We start from the raw sequence: 22,550 nt of genomic DNA, 5'->3' as shown, positions 1-22,550 counted from the left end.
AAGAGTAATATGATTATTTAATAAAGTGAGTTTATGCGTCACTAGAGATGTTTTTACAAAATGTTTGTGAACATCTTGAAAAAAAAAAAAAATTTATGAAGTCCGCGACTATTTTTTTTTTTTGGGTACACGACGTTCGTACAAATATCTTATACAAAACAAAACATATCTGAGATAATACTCCCGATATAACAATGAATCATACATCCGCTACTTAAATCTATTGATGCAACTTCACGTTACCCTTTTCTAAAATGAAGTGTATGAATACAAAAACACATGTGAGACGGTTTCATGGATTAATTTTGTGAGACGAATATCATATTTGAATCACTCGTAAAAAAAAAAATTACGTTTTATTATACATATGAGCAAGGTTTACCCGTTTCTATGAAAAGGTTTTGACGGTCCAGTCGGGATACCCGGATCCATAATATACTAATCGGGTCGATTGCAAGGAAAATTGATGTTCAGAGTAGGGGTGCAAACGAACCGAATCGAGCCGAATAATGATAAAATTTTAAGGTTTGAATTCGGCTCGATAAGACTTAAGAGTATATTCGTGTTCGAGCTCGATTCGAAGTTTGATAATTTCAAATATTTTGGCTCGAGTTCGGCTCGAAATGAAGTTCGAGTTCGAGTTCAGTTCGAAATATTCGAACATATTCGTGAACTATTCGGATATTATAGTTCGAAAAGCTCGAAATGTATATATATTATTATATAATTATATTATATTAATTAAATATTAAGGCTCGCGAACTATCGAACAGAGTAATTTCGGCTCAAGCTCGGCTCGAAAAAAAGTTCGAAAATGTTCGAATTCGGCTCGAGTTCGATAAGCTCGAATACGAATCAAATATTTATCGAGCGGGCTCGTAAAGCTCACGAACAAGTTCGATTCGTTTGCACCCCTATTTTAGAGGCAGTGGAACAGTTCGACAGGCCAATGGTCAAATTGGATTGATTGCTTCAATTCCAGTGCAGCTCAGTGAGACAACAAGTCGTCTGTGCTACATTTGAAGTAACGCTCATTCTAATACAATTTGTCCCCTAAATTCAAAATAAAAAATAATAATTAATAGAGCATGTATTACTTCGTGTGTGTAACATAAAATCGACAGTGTAATAATGTCGAACAGAGGAATTTAAAGCAAGGAATTTGTCCAGGAACCGAAGAGAATGTGCACGCACCTCGTACTACTCCAAACTCTCATGCAGATCAGGTGACAAGAAAAATAGAAAAGTTGAAAATACTTGAGCAAATGACTCCAAATCATTTACTTGGCCTTAGTATATGAAAGAACAGAAAATACAGTCTGCGTCAAGGTGAACAAGAGCAACATAGAAGCAGCCAACACTGATACAAACGCCCAAGGACTGTTGAAGTAGTTATGCCTCAAATTCGCCATCCACCGGTTCCTTCGGCGGCCGCAATGCCGGTTCACGTCATCGAAAACATCCGCGTAGGAGAAACTGGAAGATCCGATGATGTTTTTGCCTAGAAGGTTGAACATTTTAGAAACAACTGCGTCGTCCCCGAGCAAATTGGTCAGGATCCCGTGACGACGCAATCTTTCGACGTCCTTGGGCGAATTTGATGTCTAAAAAGTTGTGTTGTGTGCACTCCTGGAACTAGATTCCGGCCTCTTGTAATTCCGTTGCTGGATTTATGGCCAACATGTTTTCTTCCTCTGTTTTGGCAGGTCTAGCCGCTACCATCTTAGCGAATGAAGAACACCAAATCTTGTGTACTAGGCAAAGAAAATGGTCGACTTTCGCGGTCGACACCACCTTAATTTCCAGCCATCTCTGAAGTTCCAGGCCATGGAGAAATGTCATCAACGAATAGCTGAATAAGATGGCAGATATTGTCATCTGGATTCCCACTTCTTGTCATGCTGAACAACTGATAAGAACAAAGAAAGGAACTTGATTTTCGACTAGCATCAGATCGTGGCGCAACTGGCTCAGAACTTGTTCGTATTGGAATATGGGGTCATCGCTTTCTCTCCATTCGTCGAACCAATATTTGCGGATTAACTCGACGGTGAAGCAGCCGTCGAGAAGCAGCATTTGCACGAAATCATCTTGGCTGAAGTGAATGTGATCTGCATAACATCTGCGTGCTCTTTCTTCCAAAGAACTCATTGCGGCGCGACGACGTATTTATCGACACTAGACTCTTTTCTTCTTTTGAGAAGAAGTTCTAAGTATCTCAGCTTGTGTTGCTCCATCTTCTGGAGGTGATCTTTGTCATGGTGGAAAGGGCCAATGGCTACTACTTTTGGATCATACAGTTTCTGATTTATGCCGCGCAAATCGTCGTTAACTCTGAAGATTGTGGGCTTGGAGGGCGTGGATTGCAAGCCAAGAAGTATATTGTCGATACGGACAGAAACATGGTCTCTTATTCCAAACATCCTTGTTGTCTCTTCAAGAGGCAACCTTAAAAAGCAAAAAATGGTTGGTGTAAAGGAATGGATTAAGTTCTTACAAACCTGGAAGATTCAGCTTTTTGGTAAACGGGGCAAATATGGTTGTCCTTTTCTTCATTGTTTTTCATTAATGTTCTTGGTTTTCCTATGGTGATATCCTTTGAAGAAAAAAACTGTGTACCTATCATGATCATGATCCTTCTGACCAAAGATTGCAGTTTTTCCACCCCGGAAGTTTCCAAGCATTTCCTTAGGCTTATTTTGCTTAACAAAGTGGAAGATTCCTGGTATTTTTTTACTATTAGAAAATTGCACGTGCAACGCACGTGACACGTTATAATAATTTTATTAATTGATTGCTTAGCTTTTTAATTAAGTGTTATATATTTTACTATCAATTTCAAACTTTGATTATAATGATTTGATCTCTAATTAGTTATTGAAGTGAGAACATTATGTCTTTAATTTTTTATCTTTACGATCGATTTGTGGTATCTAATCGATGCTTTTATGTTTTACACCTTGGATTTAATTTATTTTTTTAATTAATAACTTTAAAACAATAACATATGTTATATATTTGTCGAGAAATGTAAAAAAATACATTGATTTTTTATAAACCGTAAGACTGAGCGTTTGCATTTTATTAAAAGCTATATATAGTTGATATATAATTGTGCAATTCAAATATTTTAATATGTGTAACAATTCAAACACTACATTTTGATTGTTTTACATAGCAAAGAGATAATTAGTGTACCCAATAATCTCATTTCCAATAATTATGCTCGCAATCAATGTGAATCGAAGTCATGACCTTCATTTTGATACATATTGTATGACCGAATGCTTATTGCATTTTCAATAATTATAGTCATTGGTAACAATACTAATCCAATATTTTAAACTATGTTGTATCTCAAACATCATGTTTCGATTGTTCTTCTCAGTATGAATAGTTATTGCATTTCAACAAAAGTAATATCTGTTAAATAATAATTTTACTTCTATTGATTTGTAAGTTAAAACAGTAATTTATTTGAAAGCTAAAACAATAATTTATTTGAAATAAAATATTTTTTTTAGTTCCATTAACACATCACATTTTGCTTTTTAGTCAATTGATTTGTCAAATTTAAGTTTTAATACACTAACTTTTAATTTTGACTATTTTTAATCCAATTGTTGACTTGACATCTAATAAGTCAATTTTTTTTTAAAGTTGCATCATTATTATAATGCCCATGTCAGCATTTTTCGATACAAAATAAAACATTTTCCAATGTCACCACAACAATTAGGTATAAATAGTATACAAAAAACAAATTTTGAAAACTTAGTGACCAAAACCTAAAATTTAAGAATTTAGTGAAAAATAATAATAATTTTTTAATTTAAAAGTTTTAGTTGAAGATAAAATTTGATCTTCTATGAATAAAGTGTAAATAAATCATATATATTTTTTACGTCTGATAAAACATGATGTCTATATGACTTGCTTTGATTTTCAAATTTTTTGCTCATGCATAATACATTCACAATTTTGTGTATATTTTCTAGCATATTGAATAACTTTGTTTCGTTAGCTTTGAAAATAAAATTTAATATACATTGAATAATATTTAGCATATAAAATAATTAATGTCCTAACAAAAATACAATACAAAATAAATTTTTCTAACATAAACTCTTATGTTAAAGTATTAACAAATTTATGCCAAAAGTTAATATTTATGCCAAAAAATTAATTTAGTCGTACAATTATTTATTTAATTAATGATAAACATAATTGTTTCATAATTGTCATAATCTTATTTTAAAATCAAAAATATTAATATGTAAATGTCTCTTTTTTTTCATTTTTCTGAAAAATCATATACATATAATATGCAATAATTAAGGTTATAAACTTTTTTTATTTCTTCAAATCTTGTAATATTTTTTTTTCAGTGAACTATCATAGTTAGATTATATAGTCATCACCATTAGTTTTATAATATTATTCCTACAATCTAGAATACCAAAAATTTTAGTTAGATTACTAAATTCAAAAAAAAAATAAACGAATTAAAATGAATTGATTGGATAAAATATGAGAATATCTTTCATTTATATGTGAAATATAGTCTCAATTATTTATGATCTGATTTACTTGTCTTGAACCAGATGACTAAATTAATAATTCTATTCATTTTTTTCGCGAAACTATAATGACCGAAATATTATGTTAAAAAGTTTAGAAGACTAAAACATAGTGATGGTGATAAAGGTTGAAAGTAAGTTGTAAAATTAATATATATTTTTTAGATTAAAATAGCTTTCAAATAAAACTTTAACTTTAGAACATGAATTAAATATTAATAATTAATTCACATAAATAAATAAATAAATAGACATAAATTAAATACTCATTGAAAAAGCTACAATATGACATAAAATAACCTTGAAAATGACAAAAAGTTATTCATTAAATGAAATAAAATAAATACAAAACTGTAAATTCATAACTAAATAACCACTTTTATATAAATAAATATTATATTATAATGTAGTTCAAACATCAACATGAAAGTTGGTTACAATTATATATTTTTTAATTTGGACAAAAAAATATCAGTATTGATTACACTTTTAGTTCAACACTAAAATATTTTTAATCCCAAATTTTTTTTAAAGGATTACATAGTTAGTTATCACCATTATTTTTGTATTTCCCCTTCTTAAAAAAAGGAATTTCAAATATTTTTGTTAGCTTACTAAATGCAAAAAATAAACTAATTGATTGAATAAAAGAGGGTAATACATTTCTAATACAAGTGAAATAAAATCTCGATTTATGATATGATTTTATTTATTTTTAACAAGTCGATAAAAGTTAATAACTCGGTTGAAATTTTTTGTTTTCTAAAAGTTTAATACTAAATTATGTTAAGAATTTAAAAGACTAAAAACATAGAGATGAAGATAAAACTTGAAAGTAAGGTAAAAAAATTAATAAATTTTTTAGATTTATAGACAAATTAAAAATATTGCTTTCAATTGATAAAACTTTCTTTTTGAACATGAATTAAATATTAGCAATTAATTTTATCTACAATAAATACATAGATATATACAAATTAAATACTCATTGAACAAAATTATACAATGAATAAAAAACTTCAAAAACCTTAAAAATGACAAAAATAATTATTAAATTCATAAATAAAGTGCTACTTTTACCTTCGATTCGATAAAAAGTATAAATGTTGTTGATTACACTTTTAGTTTATCACTGAAATATTTTTGGTCCTTAAAATTTTCTAAGATATTACTTAGTTAGGCAGCATTGTTAATTTTATAGTTATTCTTCCTAAAAACAGGAATACAAGAAATTTTAGTTAAATTACCAAATTTCAAAATAATAAACGAATTGATTGAATAAAGTATGAGATACGTTTCCTATATAAGTAGAATACAATATCGATTTATGATTATGATATGATTCTACTTGTTTTGAATCAGATGATTAAAATTAATGATTTAATTTAATTTGTTATTTGTTTAAAAGTTTAATAATCAAAATATTATGTTAGAAGAATGAAGACTAAAAGCATAACGTTGAAAATAAATGTTGAAAATAATTTCACAAAATTAATAAATTTCTTTGATGTAGAGAAATTTTTTTTTAATATAGCTTTGAATTAATAAAACTTTAATTTTAGGACATAGGTTAAATATTAGCAATTATGTTTACTTAGAATAAATAAATAGATACAAATTAAATACTCACTAAATAAAACTACAAAATGACAAAAAAAAACCTCAAAACACCTTGAGAATTAAATGAAATAAAATTGAGGATATAAATAAAAAATAATTTTAGGATATGAATTAAATATTAGAAATTAATTTGTGGCACTTTAATTGTGAATTTACATTTTTATCCTCATTACAATTCATTTAATGATTAATTTTTTGTTATTTCCAAGACTTTTTGAGGTTTTTTTTATGTCATTCTATAGATTTATTCAATGCATATTTAATTTGTCACTATTTATTTATTCTAGGTAAAATTAATTGTTAATATTTAATTCATGTCCTAAAATTAAAGTTTAGTTGTTAATTTACATTTTTATCATCATTTTAATTTATTTAATAGTTACTTTTTTGTCATTTCCAAAACTTTTTGAGGTTTTTGAGGTCATTCTATAAATTTATTCAATGCGTATTTAATTTGCATGTCACTATTAATTTTACCTATAATAAATAAATAGTCATAATTAAATACTCATTTAATAAAACTACAAAATGACATAAAAAATTCAAAAAGTATTTGGAATGACAAAAAAAATTAACCATTAAATGAAATAAATTGAGAATAAAAATAAAACTTTAATTTTAGGACATGAATTAGAATAAATAAATAGTGACATGCAAATTAAATACGCATTGAATAAATTTATAGAATGACCTCAAAAACCTCAAAAAAATTTGGAAATGACAAAAAATTAACTATTAAATGAATTAAAATGATAATAAAAATGTAAATTAACAACTAAAGTTTAATTTTAGGACATGAATTAAATTTTAAAAATTAATTTTACCTAGAATAAATAAATAGTGACAAATTAAACATGCATTGAATAAATCTATAGAATGACATAAAAAACCTCAAAAAGTCTTGGAATAACAAAAAATTAATCATTAAATGAATTGTAATGAGGATAAAAATTAAATTCACAACTAAAGTGTCAATTATATATATATATATATATATATATATATATATATATATATATAGATAATAGAAATAGATAATAGATAGATAATAATAATAGATTATTTATCCAAGCGAGAAGTTATGTTGTAATTTATGATGATGTTTTTGTCCAAACAAGAAGTTTTTTGACGGTGCTTTCCTCTCAATTTCGGATGTCCAAATCAAGCTTACAAGTCGTGAATATCTAGAACCAAAAGCGATTGCTTTTCGATGAAAATGCTGTAACAGTGAAGTGCTTCAATCTATAGCAATTTTCATGGAGAAAACCTTTTCAAACGTTCTTACCAAGCCATATAGTCTCCAGCAATAATGTCATCATGTCCAGTCAGTAGAGGATATTTCACCATCTTTTTTTCCCATTTGGCATGAGTTTTGATTGTTATCTTCATGATTCTTTCCTATCACCTGCAACAAAAGTCTTGATCCAAAAAACCCTTCTTGAACTTAGGAAGCATGGAAGTTCTTGATTTTGTGAATCAATGAGCTATCTTGTTGACCGGTGAACATCGGACAAGATTGCAGGGAAATCCTTATCTTGTTGATGGCTGCCTGGGTAATAATTATATTTTGCATAAAGTTTTGATTTTTTGTGTGCATGTGCATGATTTTTCCTTTGGGTAGAGTTCCTTTTGAGTGATTACACAAATTGAATTCCCGGATATTGATGAGTGAGCTGCATCAAAGCCCTGTATTGGATCATTGTGAAGGCACTTTGCCTTGTGGAAATATGTATAACGTTTCATGGAAGCAGAGAAATGGTGCTCATTGATAAGTTAGTTGCTCTTTCCAGGACTCGAAACCCGAAATGTGATGAAACCGTTTGCTACAAAGGTTAAAACAGAAACCGATGGGTTGTTTGGAGATGCAAGTCCCATTACTGGTTTATGAATTCTTGCACTCTCTCTTTCATGGAATATCCGTCCGAGGACAGCTACTGAAACCACTGAAGTGCTTGGCTCGATGCGTTCTAGCGACATGATTCCTGGTACCACTGCATGCTACTAGAGATCGTATGACTCCAAAGTGCTTTGCCTTGCATCAACCGATACTATAGATGATTATGAGGTTCAAATTGACATAGGCGGAAGCGTTGGTTCAGTCTATGAGCATATTTATAGGCTTAAGTCAATGGATACAAAAGAGGTAAGTTCATAAATTTGGAGTCATCTCCTGGCAGCGCTTCTCACTGGGATGAGTGCGGTGAATTTTTTGAATTGGGATCATGGAGATGACTTCCTTAGTATTCTTGGCCATCGTTTGCCTATCGATTATGAGGTCGAGCACCCAACAGAAGTTGGTAAGCCAGCCAAAACACAAGTGCATAAACAGATTAAATTGTGGAGAGGCCTACCATGAAATGTCTCCAAAACCCATTATAAGCAAGAGGATCTCAAACTCAAGAATATAGACAACTGCTTGTAAAAGACAAAATAGAAGCTTGTAGGTACTAACAATTGGTCTATATCAGTGAATATTTCATTAATCTCAGGTGCTTATTTGAATAAAACAAGTTGATTTATTAATTCTCAGAGTTAGAAGTTTGGAATTGCAGAAGCTAGTTCCTAAAATTATAATGTATGTCAATCACTTGCATTGTCATTAGACCTTCAATTTACACTTTAAGTACAAACTAGAAAATGCCTTCCATCAATTTTTTTCAGAAATATATGTCAACCTACCTAACCTATTGTACACTAGACTTTTCCACCTTCAGATGGGAGTCTCTGATCAGTTTCCTCCGTTTTCGAAGACGTCGTTGCAGAATTCGTGCCTCTCGATGGAGCTGAAGACGGAGACGGCAGCTTCTTAGGCAGCATTTGCCCCCAAAGATGTGCATTAGACAATCTTGATGATTCTGCGACGAGAACGAGAGCAAGAAAACTCAAGAGTATGCACTTGTTCCTCCAAGAAACTGACATGATGAATGACTACAAATATCCTTCAGAGCCTCTTTTATTTTCTCTGAGGATGCTTTCTTAGGCAGGTGGTGGCAGCAGACATGAAATCTTAGAAGTGCTGCCAACTTGTTTGTTTAAGGAAAGGTGAAACAGTTGGGAGACAGAAGTAATATAATAATAACTCAAAGATTCTTGCAGCTCCTTGTTTGTTGCTTTTGTCATCTTACCTAACCAGTAAAATGAAAACCATGATGTTTCCTTAGTTAATAATGCAACTTGAGGAATTATCTCACTGCGTTGCACCCGACAAGAGCTCGAATTTATACTCCTTTTAAGCTTAGAACAGCTTGCTTAGGTGGACCTTTTGTTTATGTTCATGGGCACACTTATATCTAGCAAATACTCTCCCTGTACATTTTTCATCTGAATTAACATAAGTTAGATGATAAATTTGATGTTCTTCCGTAGAAATCCGGTTTCGGGGGAACCCAAAAGCTGAAAAGTTTTATGTGCAAGCACATATATATGTTGTATACACATGCAACAACAAAGATTGTTATCCCCAAGACAATCGTGCCTCATTTTTATTGCTCCCATAAAATATACCTAGAAGATATAAACAGATCACCTGTGATTCTTGAAATTCAATCATGCGAACATGAGGGGGGGGAAAGGCTTATGATAATAGTAGTAGGCACTGGATTAGGGGACAACCCACAGTTCAAAAGGGTGAAGCTTCACACTTTTTGTCCATTCCTTGCATCAACATGATGATCAAAAAGAAGTTTCGATAATTAATGCCAGTAGTACTATGCCAGAGAATTAAAATATTTCATGTAAAAAAGTGCCTCATTTACCCTATGGCCCCATGAAAAGGAGGTGGGGGAAGTGGGAGAATTGATCGAATTAAAGCTTGATTTCATAATGATCCACACTATGATTTTTATCCAAATTGTTCTTGAATGAGTTGGAACATTGAAAATCTTTACTTGGTAAATATTATTAAGTAAATCCATTTTATAAGATTTTAAGTTCTATTATTAGTACGTACATTAATTACTCATAAACGAGCCCAAAAGAGCTCGACAGATTTCTAATAAAGAAATATCGCAATCAAGTTATAGTTTTTTCACAAAAATTCTCATGAGACTGTGTTAAATGTCAATTTTGTAAAATGAATCTATGTATGGTAGATCCATTTTATAAGATTTTAATTATATTATTACTACATACATTAATTACTGATAAATGAACTCAGAATAAAATCGTGAGAGATTTATAAATTTTCCAAGAATTTTGTTAATGTCAAATCTTTTGGCAACAAGAAAATGTTAAATGTCTAAGGGGGTTAAAATTCAATATATGGAATCAATAAATCTTCCTTTGTATCATTCAATTGTATGAAAACACATAAAATGGGATTGGTCTGGGCTTGGGAAGCTGGAACAGATCGCTAGACAGTAGAATGAATATTGTGTACATTAATTATTAATTTAATGATTTGATTAAAAGAGGCTTTTCTAGGCAACGAGGAGTTGGACCTAGGTGGAGTATTGCACCTTTTCCCCTCGGTGGTGGGCCAAGTTTTAATAATCAAACAATGTTAGGTTCTTTCTAAAATTATTAATAAATTATTTTATTTCGTATTCATTTTACCATAGAAACGGGCCTCGAGTAAGTGGGCCTCAAGGGAGAAATAGCTTCTTGGACCAAAGGGCAGGCCCAGGAATTCAATTGGACACGTCACGCCATACATTTTTATGTGGCGTAAATGGACTCGTGCCATTGGTTGGTGGTGGATTTTGTGGGCCCACATAACCCGGAAAAAAAATGGTTCCACTTGAAAATTTTCATGTGTTTTCTTCTTGTCCACATACCCATATTCTTGGTGCCTTCTCTCCTTCATCGAAGGGATTTGCTCACATATTCCACGGTGAGATGTGGGTGGCGGCGGCGGAGAATTAGCGGACGACTTGGGAGGATTCAAGGAGGAATGCGGCTGTGAGAGGATGAGTAATGTGTTATGCATTCTATGGCCAGTTGTACTGTTGCGGCTCAGCTTTGTTACCGTGGATTTTCACCAAGAAAACTCAAGAACTCAGTCACTGCTGCTGTTCTGCCCCACACGTTGAGTGATCCAAGACCATCTTACAATGCCCTTGTTTTCCAGGTCCTTTTTTCCCTTGATTTGTCTAGTTTCAAGAAATGGCTGGTGTTTTGGTTGTTTCTTTGTTTTGGGATCTGAATATGTGTTTTACTCTCAAAAAAAATGTGGAGGGAATCACGTTGGATCGAAATAAACTACTACTCATGAAATTGTAAATTTTCTTCACAGAGGGTTTCAGTCTTCATCTGTGTTTTTAATTGTAATGCTGTATCATCGAGGTTTTGATTGTATGAGAGTTCTTGATTTATGTTTCTTGACAGGCAGCGAGGCTTCTAGGTCCGCCGGCAAGATTTGAAGCATCAAAGCTAGAAGTTTTGTTTATGGGAGAAAAAGTTGCCACACCAGCTAGAATTGTGCCAAGAACTTACACCCTTTCGCACTGCGATTTTACTGCTAATTTAACGTTAACAATTTCGACTATCATCCACCGCGACAAGGTAACATCGCCTTTTATACCATAGTGGTCCGGTTTGGCCCATCAATGAGTTTTATTTCTATGTAGAATCATCATCTGTATGAAGCATTTGTGTCCTCTGTTGATGTAGCTAAAAGGGTGGTATAGTAAAGATGATGTTGTAGCTGAATGGACAGAAGTGAATAGCAATTTGTTCTTGAATGTCCACTGTTATGTGAGTGGACCAAATTCTTTCTCTGAAATGACTGCAGAGTTCAGATACCACATATTTTCCAAAGAATTGCCACTGGTAAGTTGTTCATGGATTTCATTTCTGTTTCCCAAGATCAGTGACAGAGTCTAAGTAGCATTGAAAAGGGTCCGATTTGACATAATATCCAGGTTCTTGAGGCTGTGCTCTATGGAGATGCAGATCTCTTCAGAAATCATCAAGAATTGATGGATGCTCTAGTTAGAGTATATTTTCATTCGAGCTCGTTGAAGTACAATCGTATGGAATGTTGGGGACCCCTCAGGGATGCAGTTCTGGTAAGTGACACACTAGTGTTACATACAAATAGATAACAATGCTATCATCTCCCACTGGCACCTCTCATTTGTTTCCTTCGATCTTTAAAGAAATGCCATTTCAATAGCTTTCGTAGTACAATTTCTGTAACAGTTGCTGCCGAATATGATGATTTGTCAGGGCAAAGGAGTGGAGAAGATAAATGGATTCGTATCCGCGAGCAAGGAAAATTCTGACACTACAAAATCAATCTTTCAAGCTATATTTGCTATACTGCTATAACTCATGAATACATGATATGTGAAGCTTCCCACCTGCTACAAGTGAAACTTCTCGACTAACGGTTGGATGAACAATTGGAATTCAAATTCGAGTCTCCATTTGATAGACGAACTGTTTCTTGAAGTCATTTGAATTTTTTTTATATGCATTAACAGATGCACTATTGATCAACAATTCTTGTACACAACATTTCAATTCAATGCACGATTTGGTGCATCAGCTGCGGTGTTCCTGCTTGATTGCATTTCACTGGAGAAACTGAGCGTTCTACATTAGTGTGAGTTGCTTACGTTAACTTGATTTAATCATTTACGCCAAACGAGAGCAAACTCACAATGAGAATCTTAAATAAAGTCTACACAAATCATCGGTGTAAAGACTACAGACAGGTTGTCGGGGTCTTTACTTGATTTGGTCAGTATTAGCCTACAAGAGAAGCACGAAGCCGAAAGGAACTCATTCTCAAATCTAATGGATGAACTTGTCGGAAATTTCCAAACACGTGCTTCAATGTAATAAAACAATTGAGATATAACAATGGACTGTCACAAAACATATAAAGGCCCAATGGTCTATGCCACCAATAGAAGAGAACAGAATAATACATATAGCTGAATGTTCTGACGCGGTTCAAGAAAGAAACAATTCAATATACATCGACAGACTCAACCCTGAAAGTGTTCATCTCGGCTACAAATAATCCAGATATACAGAAGCTACTACGTTTTCAAGTCAATAGTATGATAGAAAGAGGTCCATTCACGTTTATTCAATACTCTCAATGATGTAATTCAAAACAAATCAATTTAAAATTCATACCACTCCAGCAATTCTCTCCAACTCAGAACGAGCGGTTAGATTTAGGCGATGCCGACTTGGATTTAGCAAAATCCACCAGGTCCTTGAAAAGCGCATCGTCGGATTTTTCTTCCTTGGTGGGTACCGGTGAATTAATGGAGAGATTCTGAGTGTGCCCCACTAAGCTATCATAAGAAGAACCAGATCCGCCGCTGCTAGAGAGAGAGTGGCCGCCACCATGAGCACTGTGTTGGTTGAAAAATTGCTGCCTCTGGTTATACCTAGAAGGTGGAGGTGGGAGGTTGCCACTAGACGGAACATCCCAAGGAGCCGGTGGCAAATGATCAGCAGATTTGCTCGTAGGAGCAGGTTCATCATAGGTTGGTTTTGGAGCAAACATCGATGCTGTTGGATTTATGAAATCGTCGGGAGGTGAGGAAGATTGCTTCGGACTTTGATGCGGTATAGAGCCTTGGTTGCTTGATTGAGTAGGGACAGGAGAAGATGAAGATCCAGTAGTTCTCGAGGAATTTTGTGTCTCGTAAGCATCTCCACTGAGATAGTCGACCACGCCAGAATCTGCACTGGTTGGTTTTCTCGAGGACGGTGGAGGGGGAAGAATGGGGCTGATCTGCACAGGCTCTTTGGCAAGTGCTGACTTTCGTCCTAACCCTTGGGATGTATCCCTTGATCTACAATGATGTCAAATACTTTATTATGCTCACTAAACACAGTATTCCAACAAAAAGAAAGAATGGCAATGAAAATGAACCAGAAAATTATTCTAATTGTCTAATATAAAAATGAACTGAATTCCTTCCTGCTATGCTAGTCTTAAGATCTTATAGAACAGAGAACAAAACAAAATAGCTATATGAAGAGGTACCTATGCGCTAACTGAGCAAAATCATCTTCAGCTTCATCATCCTCGTGATTCACATTCATAAGAGGTGCAACAGGAGGCTCTCTATTTGCCACTGAAACAGCAGGTTTTCCATTGGCAATATCATCGTGTCGGCTAAGAACTCGCTGCAAATTATCGTTCAAGGCCAACCCTTTGCATAGAAGATCCTCATCTCTGCAAAAAAGCAGTTGCAAATATTAACCCATAGGCATACAATGGGAGGACTTGAAAAGATGATAAAAGTCAAATATAAGCTTACGAGGTATTATTCACAAGAATCATGACTCGGTTTTGGAATGTACGGCACTGCTCAACCAAATCAACAATAACCTCATCCTTGATACCCTATATTAAGAGTTAAGACCCATAAAACAATTCAAGTACAAGTGATTCATTATTTTCGGCATTCCTTAAATGCTTTTATAAGGAATACTAGCAATTTATTATGTTTAACGGAAAATCTGGGCCTATCTAGTTCAACAAACAGATGATAGAGATATTGAAGGATTATAACCATTAGTTATTTACTTGTAAAATAACAACATGCGACGAGAAATAAAATGAGTAAAAAGCTCAATTCTAAAGAAGCAGGTGAAATAAAACAAGACGTTCAACCTGGGGATTATTTGGATCAAGGGCAGCCAACATTTCCATTAAAACATCTGCAAGTCCCTCAGCATTCAGAATTTCTGGCAAGCTGTTTTTCAAAAGAAATATATGAAATTCAAGAGGCTTAATTTCTGTGTCCAAAATAAATTCAGGTTCTGCGGCCAAAAGAAATTCAGGGAATAAAATGGCAAAGGAGGAACAGCATGCCTTAAAATGTTCTTTCCAAATCTGGCAAGTGAGATCCTCTCTTCTTAATCAAACTTGCATGTATTTATTTATTTTAAGCATGTGACAAATGTTCCAACAGAAGTAAATGTAGGAAAAAATATAAATATAATAGACATAGTAATAAGATGAGCAGTAAGCTAAACTAAAGAAAGTAAGAAACATGACATGTGATTAGAGTATGCTAAGCTATTGACGAGGATGGAGTGAAAATAGTGTTCATAGAACATATAGACTCCAAGATTGTGTTCCTATTATCTAGATTCCAGAGCTTAAACGACTAAAACTGCAAAGTCCACTCTGCGTACAAAATGAGCAACACGGTAATACTGCCATTAATGGGAGGAAGCAGCTAGAAAGAAGCGAAAGGGGTCCATTGACCTCTGTCAATTGTGTTGTACCTTGTGCTGGGTTGATATTTTTACAGAAAAATGGGAAATATAGTATTTGAACCCCATCAAACCCCAAAAAACCAATAGATCAGGTCAGTGTTTTTTAAAATGATTCAAAATTGAAACCTAGTTGATGTTTTGATCGCCAAAATGGGAAATATAATATTTGAACCCCAACAAATCCCAAAAAACCAACAGATTAGGTTTCTGTTATTAACATGATTCAAAATCGAAACCCCCACCCCCACCCCCCACAACCCGGAAAAAAAAAAAGAAAAATAAACCACGGGTCCTTAATCGAGTCCTATCGCCATCCAAAATAAAGATTTTAGTAGAAGGATAGGACAAATAAATGAACAATACCTGAGCCCAGAAGCATCAGACTCAAGCGAGGCTTGAACAACAGCTTCTTCATAGACAGTAGGGGGAGGGCGAACTACTGGATGGGTTTGTGGTGGAGTGAACAATGGCACACTATTTTCCCCTCGAGGTGGAAATTCGACTCCAGCTGACTGAAATTTTCAATATGCAAGTGATCGAATTAGTTACGACTAGAAGTCTAGAACAATTCCAATAAAGTGCAAATCCTCCTTCTGGCCTCCCCAACTCACCAGAAAGAGAAAAATAAACCCCATTCTTACTAGAATATTGTATCCAAAAGTTTTTCCAGCTCGTTTTGTTAAAACCAATTAGCATGGTAAGAACTAGTCATCAATCTAACTGTTCGACTGTGCAGTCTAGTCAAGCTTTCATGATTACGCATTTGTGCTATTGATAATAAAATGAATTTGATCTCGGTAAACATTCAAAGGCTAGGATTCATCGCTAAATTAAAGGTTAACTAGCAGCCAACAAAAGGCTATATCGTAAAAGGAGATGGGAAAAGGCAAACAAAAGCAGATAGCCAGCTCAATGCTTAACTTAGAGCTTGTACGTGCATAAGATTGAACATTGGCAGGAAAAAGTATGATGAAAGAAAAAACTTATTCATTCTATTTTCAGCAGCTGATCACTAGTGATGGAGAGAAGTGTAATTGCATCTCTGCATAGTTTTTTCTGTGGCTAGTTTCTAGGGTGATAATTGCAACAATGTAAGTGTTTCTAGCAAATATTAGAGAAATATATCAAATAGCTTCGAACAAGTATCAATTGTCTTCAAGGTCGTAGAAAAATTTTGGCGAGACTACCATCATATAGCGAAAAAACAACTTACTTTGCGTGACAAAGAAAAGAGGAAAACAAAATCAAATCACCTTCAGTTCATTGTAAGCAGCATAATACTGGGGAAACCTTCCCCTGGGTCCCCCTAAAGCTTCCTGCCAAGTATCTATCAACACTAAAATCTTCTCCCTCACATTTAAATCAGGCTGCAATACACATGAAAAGGCAGATGAATAGATATGCAGAGATTCAACTAATAAAGAAAGAGAAACATAAGAGAGAGATATATCACCTTCTTCTTTACAATTTTGACCATCTCATGCAAAATATCCCGTTCAGCTATCTGCTGGAACACGTTCTCCCCACAATTTTTGCTAAGAGTCTCTAGCACCTAGTCATAAATTCATGCAAATGAACAGTTTTTCTAGGATACCATCATAAATAACCGCAACTATATGCAACAGTACAGAAACAAACATGAAACATTGCAAGTAGGATAAGAATAGATACAAGGCATATTTAGAACATCAAGCAAAGAGCATGTCATTAAATGCTGGGATTATTATTCCAGTAATTACAAGTTTCTGCTTTTCACAACTTCCATTACAACCGACACTGGAGAGAATGGCTTTGCAGTTCAAGATTCTGCTGTCTTATCCAGTGATTTAATGCTTTGGTCACGGGGAAAGGTTCATGGACTTCATGGAAAGTAGGAACAAGAAGAATTCAGAGGTCACTCAAAGGTCCCCAACTCTGTGTGTTATATTTCTATTATTCTGAACCAGCTATTGGATCTAATTTTTCTAACTTTCGATTATGTCCCATAAAAAGCATGATGCCAGGTGTTGATTGTCCCCGCATGCAGATCCATCAATCACATAAAGTAGGATAGCGAAGTATTAGATAACATGGGCATAGTATTTGATCTACAAGAAAAATAAACAAAAAATATGAAATAATTTGGAAACCAAAAAAAACAAACTGAAGATTCAACAAACGATCTGAAGGCGTGAAGTATGTCTGATGTAATTTTGTCTTATGGCGCAGTCACGTATATGTTAGTTACAAACGCAAGTTGCAAGTTAGCAGAAGTCGTAATGGATTTGGATCCATAACTTTTTGTCAAGCTGGGCAAGTTAGACTATTCAAAGGATTGTGTTCGGACATTACAGAACAAAGAAGATAGCAGAATAATCACTTACAAAGAGCGCAAGAAGCTGTATTTTAGGGCTTTTGTTCCCCAGTTTTTTCTTTAGTATTTTCAGAGCATCCTTTGTTTGACTGAAATTAGAATAAAAAAGTGAGATTGTTACCCTGTACGCAATAAGTAGCAATAACAGATAAAAGAGGAAACGGGAGAAAAAGGACAGAGAGAGAATCGAGGATTAAAAGTGAAAACAGATGTAAACACATAAACGCAGGCAATTGGAAAGTGAAAGAAACAAACCTGGGATCCATATTTATCAAGTCACACAGCTCTATGTTAATAGCCCAGTCTGGACCAATCAGCATATCACTGGTGGCCCTCTCAGCAATAGCTGCCGCGTTAGCCATGTATGCCTATTTTTTGAACAATCAATTCACTTTCCTAAGAGAAACAAGTCAGAAAGAAATCATCAATTTAAAAACAATCACACTGATAAACATCAGGTTTGCACTTATTTGCACATGATGAAAGCTAATTCTGTCGGGTGAAGAGAATATGACCCACCTCCGTGCGGTAACATGAGACAATATCGACCAACACATGCACACAATTGCGTGATTGATTCAGAGAGCATACTTCAGATAATTGGAAAATGAAAACAAAAGGTCAACTCATACAAACATTTAAACAAGACAATTTTCACGATCAGCTGTATCGCTATTAACTTTCACATTATGACGTGCAAAAAAGTGCACCGGAATAAATAAATACCAAACAAAACATCCCAAAGTTGTAAACTAACCAGAAGGGAAAAAAAACTCTAAAACCACAAGTAAATTAGGAACAAAAAACAAGATCAAGCAATGCAAAAAAGTTCATACGCGTGAGTAACTGAAAGACTAAATCGAGAAATCAGAACAACATCCAACCAAAAAGGGGAAAACAAGAATCCAATACCATCCGCCAGTGCATAATTAAAACAAAATCAGCCAAAAATACCAAAAGATCGAGCCTTTTCAGGAAACCAAAAAACCCAATTCGAAATACAACCAAAACGATCAAGAATCGTGAGAATCAAACCAAGACATAATTAAAGAGAACACAAAAGCAGGATCTTGAGAAGATTACCCCCGCAGAAACCCTCGAGTCTGGTTCAGTCCACAGAGAGAGATAAAGGAATCTAAATTCTTGTTTTGTATAACCAATTTTGTATGAGCGGCGAGAGATTAGGAGAAAGAATTGAAAAGATTTCTTGATTAAAAAAATTTGTGAGATTTTTGCTTCGCGGATGTTTGTGTCAAATTTCCAACCTTTGGAGCTTTTTAACTGCGCCGAGACAAAGAAAAGTATGAAATATGAGCTAGGCTGCGTTTGGTACGATGTGAAAGTGGCGTTATTAATATGAGCTACTCTTCAAGAATAAAGTCAATAATAGAAAATGCAATATGCATCAGCTTTGATTCCAATTTCCAAATTCAAGAATCAAGATAACATTATAGGGTTCAGTTCAATGACCTTGAAGTCGGACATGGTAGATTCAATTGCCACCACATTTTAAAAAAAAAATTGCGCGGGATATGGATCCGATGTGTTTGGAACGATAACGACCGTTAAATATAGAGTGAGACAATACACTCGACGTTAAATCTCGTTAATTGAAATATCGAGAGATTACTCATAGTCCATTTTTTATAACCTTCTGAAATGGAAAAAATCAAAAATTGGTCAGGTGATTTACAATGCATATCAGTAATTGTTATGGTTAATTGTGTACATTATCATTGGGGAAAAATCCTGGTTCAGTCCTAAATGTTTGAACGTTCCCGGTTTGGTCCCAAATGTTTTTCGAAAATTCCCGGTTTGGTCCCAAATGTTTTTCGAAAATTTCCGGTTCAGTCCTAAATGTTTTTATATTTTCAGTTTGGTCCCAAATGTTTTAAAAAGTTTTCAGTTCAGTCCTAAATATTTTACGTTCCAGATTTCGTCCTAAATATTTTTCAAAATTTTTCGGTTTGGTCCTTCCATCTACAAACAAAGTGTGATAAAAAAAACTTATAAACAAAAGAAAAAGTTAAATAAAATAGAAGGTAATAATAATATTAATAATAATAATAATAATAATAAATGAACAATAATTTTTTCCAAATAAAAATATAATATAAATGATGCAAAATAAAATTATAGAATAAAAAAAAATTGAACCATGCAATCTTATAGTTAAAAACATTATCAATCACAAACAAATAAACAAATGTTTTAGCAAATAACTAGTATTACTTATTTCACAAAATATTTGAAATTTTCAATAAACTTTTCAAGAGAAAAATACTTATGGTTAACAATTGATAAAATATAATGAATTATTTGACCACCGTTAAAGTAGTGATATGAAATTAAGTTTTATTTTAATAGTAAATTTTTCTCAAATACTAATTATTTAAATTAAAAAAAGAGTTTTAAAAAGATATATATCTTTTTACAACCTCCAATTTTTTTCTTAAATGTGCAATCATCATGAATGAGAATATAACAAAATTAATAGAAATGTGAAATAACATCATTAAATTTTAATTCCTCAAGTTTTGTTTATTTTATTTAAGTTTTTATTTTGTAGCATCATGAATTTAATATTTTTATTTTGAACATTGTGTAAAATTAATTTAAATTTGAATAAAAACTCTAATAAATTTGTGTTTTATTTACAACTTGTTTAATGTTAAATATATAATAAATAATATAAAACTCAATCATAAATGATATAACACTACGCGTTGTTAGTTTTAACACACGAGTAGATGGAAGGATCAAACCGGGAAATTTTGAGAAATATTTGGCACAAAATCGGCAATGTAAAAAAATTTAGAACTGAACCGGGAACTTTTAGGAAACATTTAGGATCAAACCGAGAACGTATAAATATTTAGGATTGAACCAGGAACTTTTAGGAAACATTTAGGACAAGACCGTGAACGTCCAAATATTTAGGACTGAACCGGAAATGTGTCCAAACATTTAGGACTGAACCGGGATTTTGCCCATTATCATTGTGAAATCCCGAGATTGCTAAAAACATTGTAAAAAATTGGTCTTTTAGTTTCCTGTGTTTTTTAACTCATGAGTACATACATTCTTGTGTTTTGAAATTTCGAGAACACATGTAGTGAGTCGTCCCGAATCACGTACTAAACAGAAACTTAAGCATACAATTAACTCAAACAAAAAAAACATAATCAGATATAACTACGAAAACTTAATTAAATATCAAACAAGCATAATATAGCCGGAATTAAATTGAAAAACCAAGATAACTGATTAAATACAATCCAACCAAACTAATCAAATACCATAAATGACTTAAATTAAGTCACCGACAACCTCCGCTACCAAGTCATACTAACCACTGAACCAAAACCTAGTCAATATGCTCCGTCGAAAGGCGTATCCATGATAAAAACACAGACGTGAGCGACACTCGTTCAATACGTAAATATAAGTACATATACTGATATGATGCATGCAAATAAAATGACTGGGTAAATGGGAACTGGTCAAGTACAATCTTGCTCAAACTAAGCGTCAATGAGTACGTTGTACCATTTGGGATCAACTCTGTTGGGTAGCTCACACACTCGTTGTGATCACATTAGCATCATTCGTCGTCACAGTGTCTCCCGATGTCCGAACACATATTAAGAGTGTAGGGCCGAACGACCCTACTAAAACGACTATCTCGAAAGAAATACGGCTCAACGTGGTATACGCACGTACATCATATATATAAACCAGTAGAACATGTATCATGACACATACAATGCAAAATATAAGCATGTATACTCACCGAATATCTCAGTTTGTACTTACGTATCTTAATCATTAGTCTATGTTTACAAGTGCTTATAGATCATCACTACATTCCAAGTGAAAACCATATAACTATAACTTATCTAAAAGTTTTAACTAAACTAATAGATACTTCCAATAAGTACTAGGGATATCGGAATGTACATGCATCTGTCATCAGCCCATTGTTTTCGAAAACCCCCATTTCAGCACAACTCGCTACAAGTCCCATAAAAGCTTGTCATCGCCCGACCCTCGAGTATGTGACTACGAACACTAAAAATATACATTGATACACCACCTCACCCAAAACACACACTAATTGTGAGGATTTCTCAGCCTATTCATAGACGGAGTTCGTAAGATCCGAACCTTAGTTCGGATGGTCCGATCCTGCATGTATGTCACGTCTCTGGACACATGTCTTTAAAAGCTCCGAATTCGACTTCGGAAGGTCCGATCTCTCGCAGCACGTGTCAACAACACTTTGACACCTCACGGGACATGCAATTCGGAAGCTCCGATCGCGTCTTCGAAAAGTTCAAACTCGCCACTTGTCAATCTCTTTTTGACAACACAGTGAACATTCAGCTACTAAAGTTAGGATGGTCTGAACTGAGTTTGAAAGGTCCGAACTAAACCTCCCTGCTTACGAACCAATTTGGATGGATCCGAACTACTCGGATATCTGGATTTTTCAGACCATTTCAAGACATCCCGAGTTGATTTTCCACTTGATTTATCATAATAAAACCCTTTCAATCATGCCTTACCATTTAAAACATATTAGCCACTTTAATAACGTAAAACAGGACTCAGGTTACTACAACACACCTCTTTGCTCATACGTATTTTCAAGGATACGTGCTCAAATATATGAAAACACTCGAAGTTAATAACTACATGAGGTTTACAACAATCTTGCTATCTCACAGTGTATATAATTATCCCTAGTTTAAAGTTATTGACTTAGTTTGAAAGTTTGTTGGCACCACCAAACTAAC

The 22,550-nt window shown here is 33.7% G+C and overlaps 2 protein-coding genes and 1 pseudogene across 3 annotated transcripts; 1 reads left to right on the top strand and 2 right to left on the bottom strand.

Moving 5' to 3' along the window:
• Nucleotides 1-1,263: 1,263 nt before the first annotated feature.
• On the bottom strand, nt 1,264-2,514 carry LOC140875925 (UPF0481 protein At3g47200-like; annotated as a pseudogene).
• An 8,459-nt stretch (nt 2,515-10,973) lies between these two features.
• On the top strand, nt 10,974-12,689 carry LOC140875895 (magnesium dechelatase SGRL, chloroplastic). Its single transcript, XM_073279724.1, has 5 exons — nt 10,974-11,268; nt 11,526-11,702; nt 11,811-11,969; nt 12,062-12,208; nt 12,369-12,689. Exons 1-5 carry the CDS (start codon nt 11,122-11,124, stop codon nt 12,468-12,470), a joined length of 732 nt encoding a protein of 243 aa, XP_073135825.1. The 5' UTR covers nt 10,974-11,121; the 3' UTR covers nt 12,471-12,689.
• Nucleotides 12,690-12,976: 287 nt separating this feature from the next.
• On the bottom strand, nt 12,977-19,075 carry LOC140876507 (TOM1-like protein 3). Of its 2 annotated transcripts, none has more exons than XM_073280487.1 (10): nt 18,835-19,075; nt 18,007-18,147; nt 17,762-17,840; nt 16,852-16,950; nt 16,652-16,765; nt 15,762-15,910; nt 14,788-14,869; nt 14,432-14,517; nt 14,155-14,346; nt 12,977-13,960 (listed from the first exon to the last, which is right to left on the bottom strand). In XM_073280487.1, the coding sequence occupies exons 2-10, from the start codon at nt 18,111-18,113 to the stop codon at nt 13,312-13,314; spliced, it is 1,557 nt and encodes a 518-aa protein (XP_073136588.1). In that variant the 5' UTR covers nt 18,114-18,147; nt 18,835-19,075; the 3' UTR covers nt 12,977-13,311. The 2 variants fall into 2 exon arrangements, with proteins under 2 accessions (XP_073136588.1, XP_073136595.1); XM_073280494.1 differs by lacking the exon at nt 18,835-19,075 and adding an exon at nt 18,271-18,810.
• Between the last annotated feature and the right edge of the window lie 3,475 nt (nt 19,076-22,550).

Source organism: Henckelia pumila, chromosome 1, assembly GCF_033568475.1.
Source record: "Henckelia pumila isolate YLH828 chromosome 1, ASM3356847v2, whole genome shotgun sequence".
NCBI classification, from domain to species: Eukaryota; Viridiplantae; Streptophyta; class Magnoliopsida; order Lamiales; family Gesneriaceae; genus Henckelia; species Henckelia pumila.
Note: the sequence above shows the minus strand (reverse complement) of the source record. Positions and strands in the feature narration are given on the sequence as shown.

Excerpts from the sequence above, each read along its gene's own strand:
- LOC140876507 (XM_073280487.1), bottom strand. The coding sequence starts at position 18,113 with ATGGCTAACGCGGCAGCTATTGCTGAGAGGGCCACCAGTGATATGCTG. Across the intron at positions 16,951-17,761 it reads TACAGCTTCTTGCGCTCTTT|GTGCTAGAGACTCTTAGCAA; the intron begins GTAAGTGATTAT and ends ATTTATGACTAG. Across the intron at positions 14,518-14,787 it reads TTGATCCAAATAATCCCCAG|GGTATCAAGGATGAGGTTAT; the intron begins GTTGAACGTCTT and ends CTCTTAATATAG.
- LOC140875895 (XM_073279724.1), top strand. The coding sequence starts at position 11,122 with ATGCATTCTATGGCCAGTTGTACTGTTGCGGCTCAGCTTTGTTACCGT. Across the intron at positions 11,703-11,810 it reads CTATCATCCACCGCGACAAG|CTAAAAGGGTGGTATAGTAA; the intron begins GTAACATCGCCT and ends CTGTTGATGTAG. Across the intron at positions 12,209-12,368 it reads CCCTCAGGGATGCAGTTCTG|GGCAAAGGAGTGGAGAAGAT; the intron begins GTAAGTGACACA and ends ATGATTTGTCAG.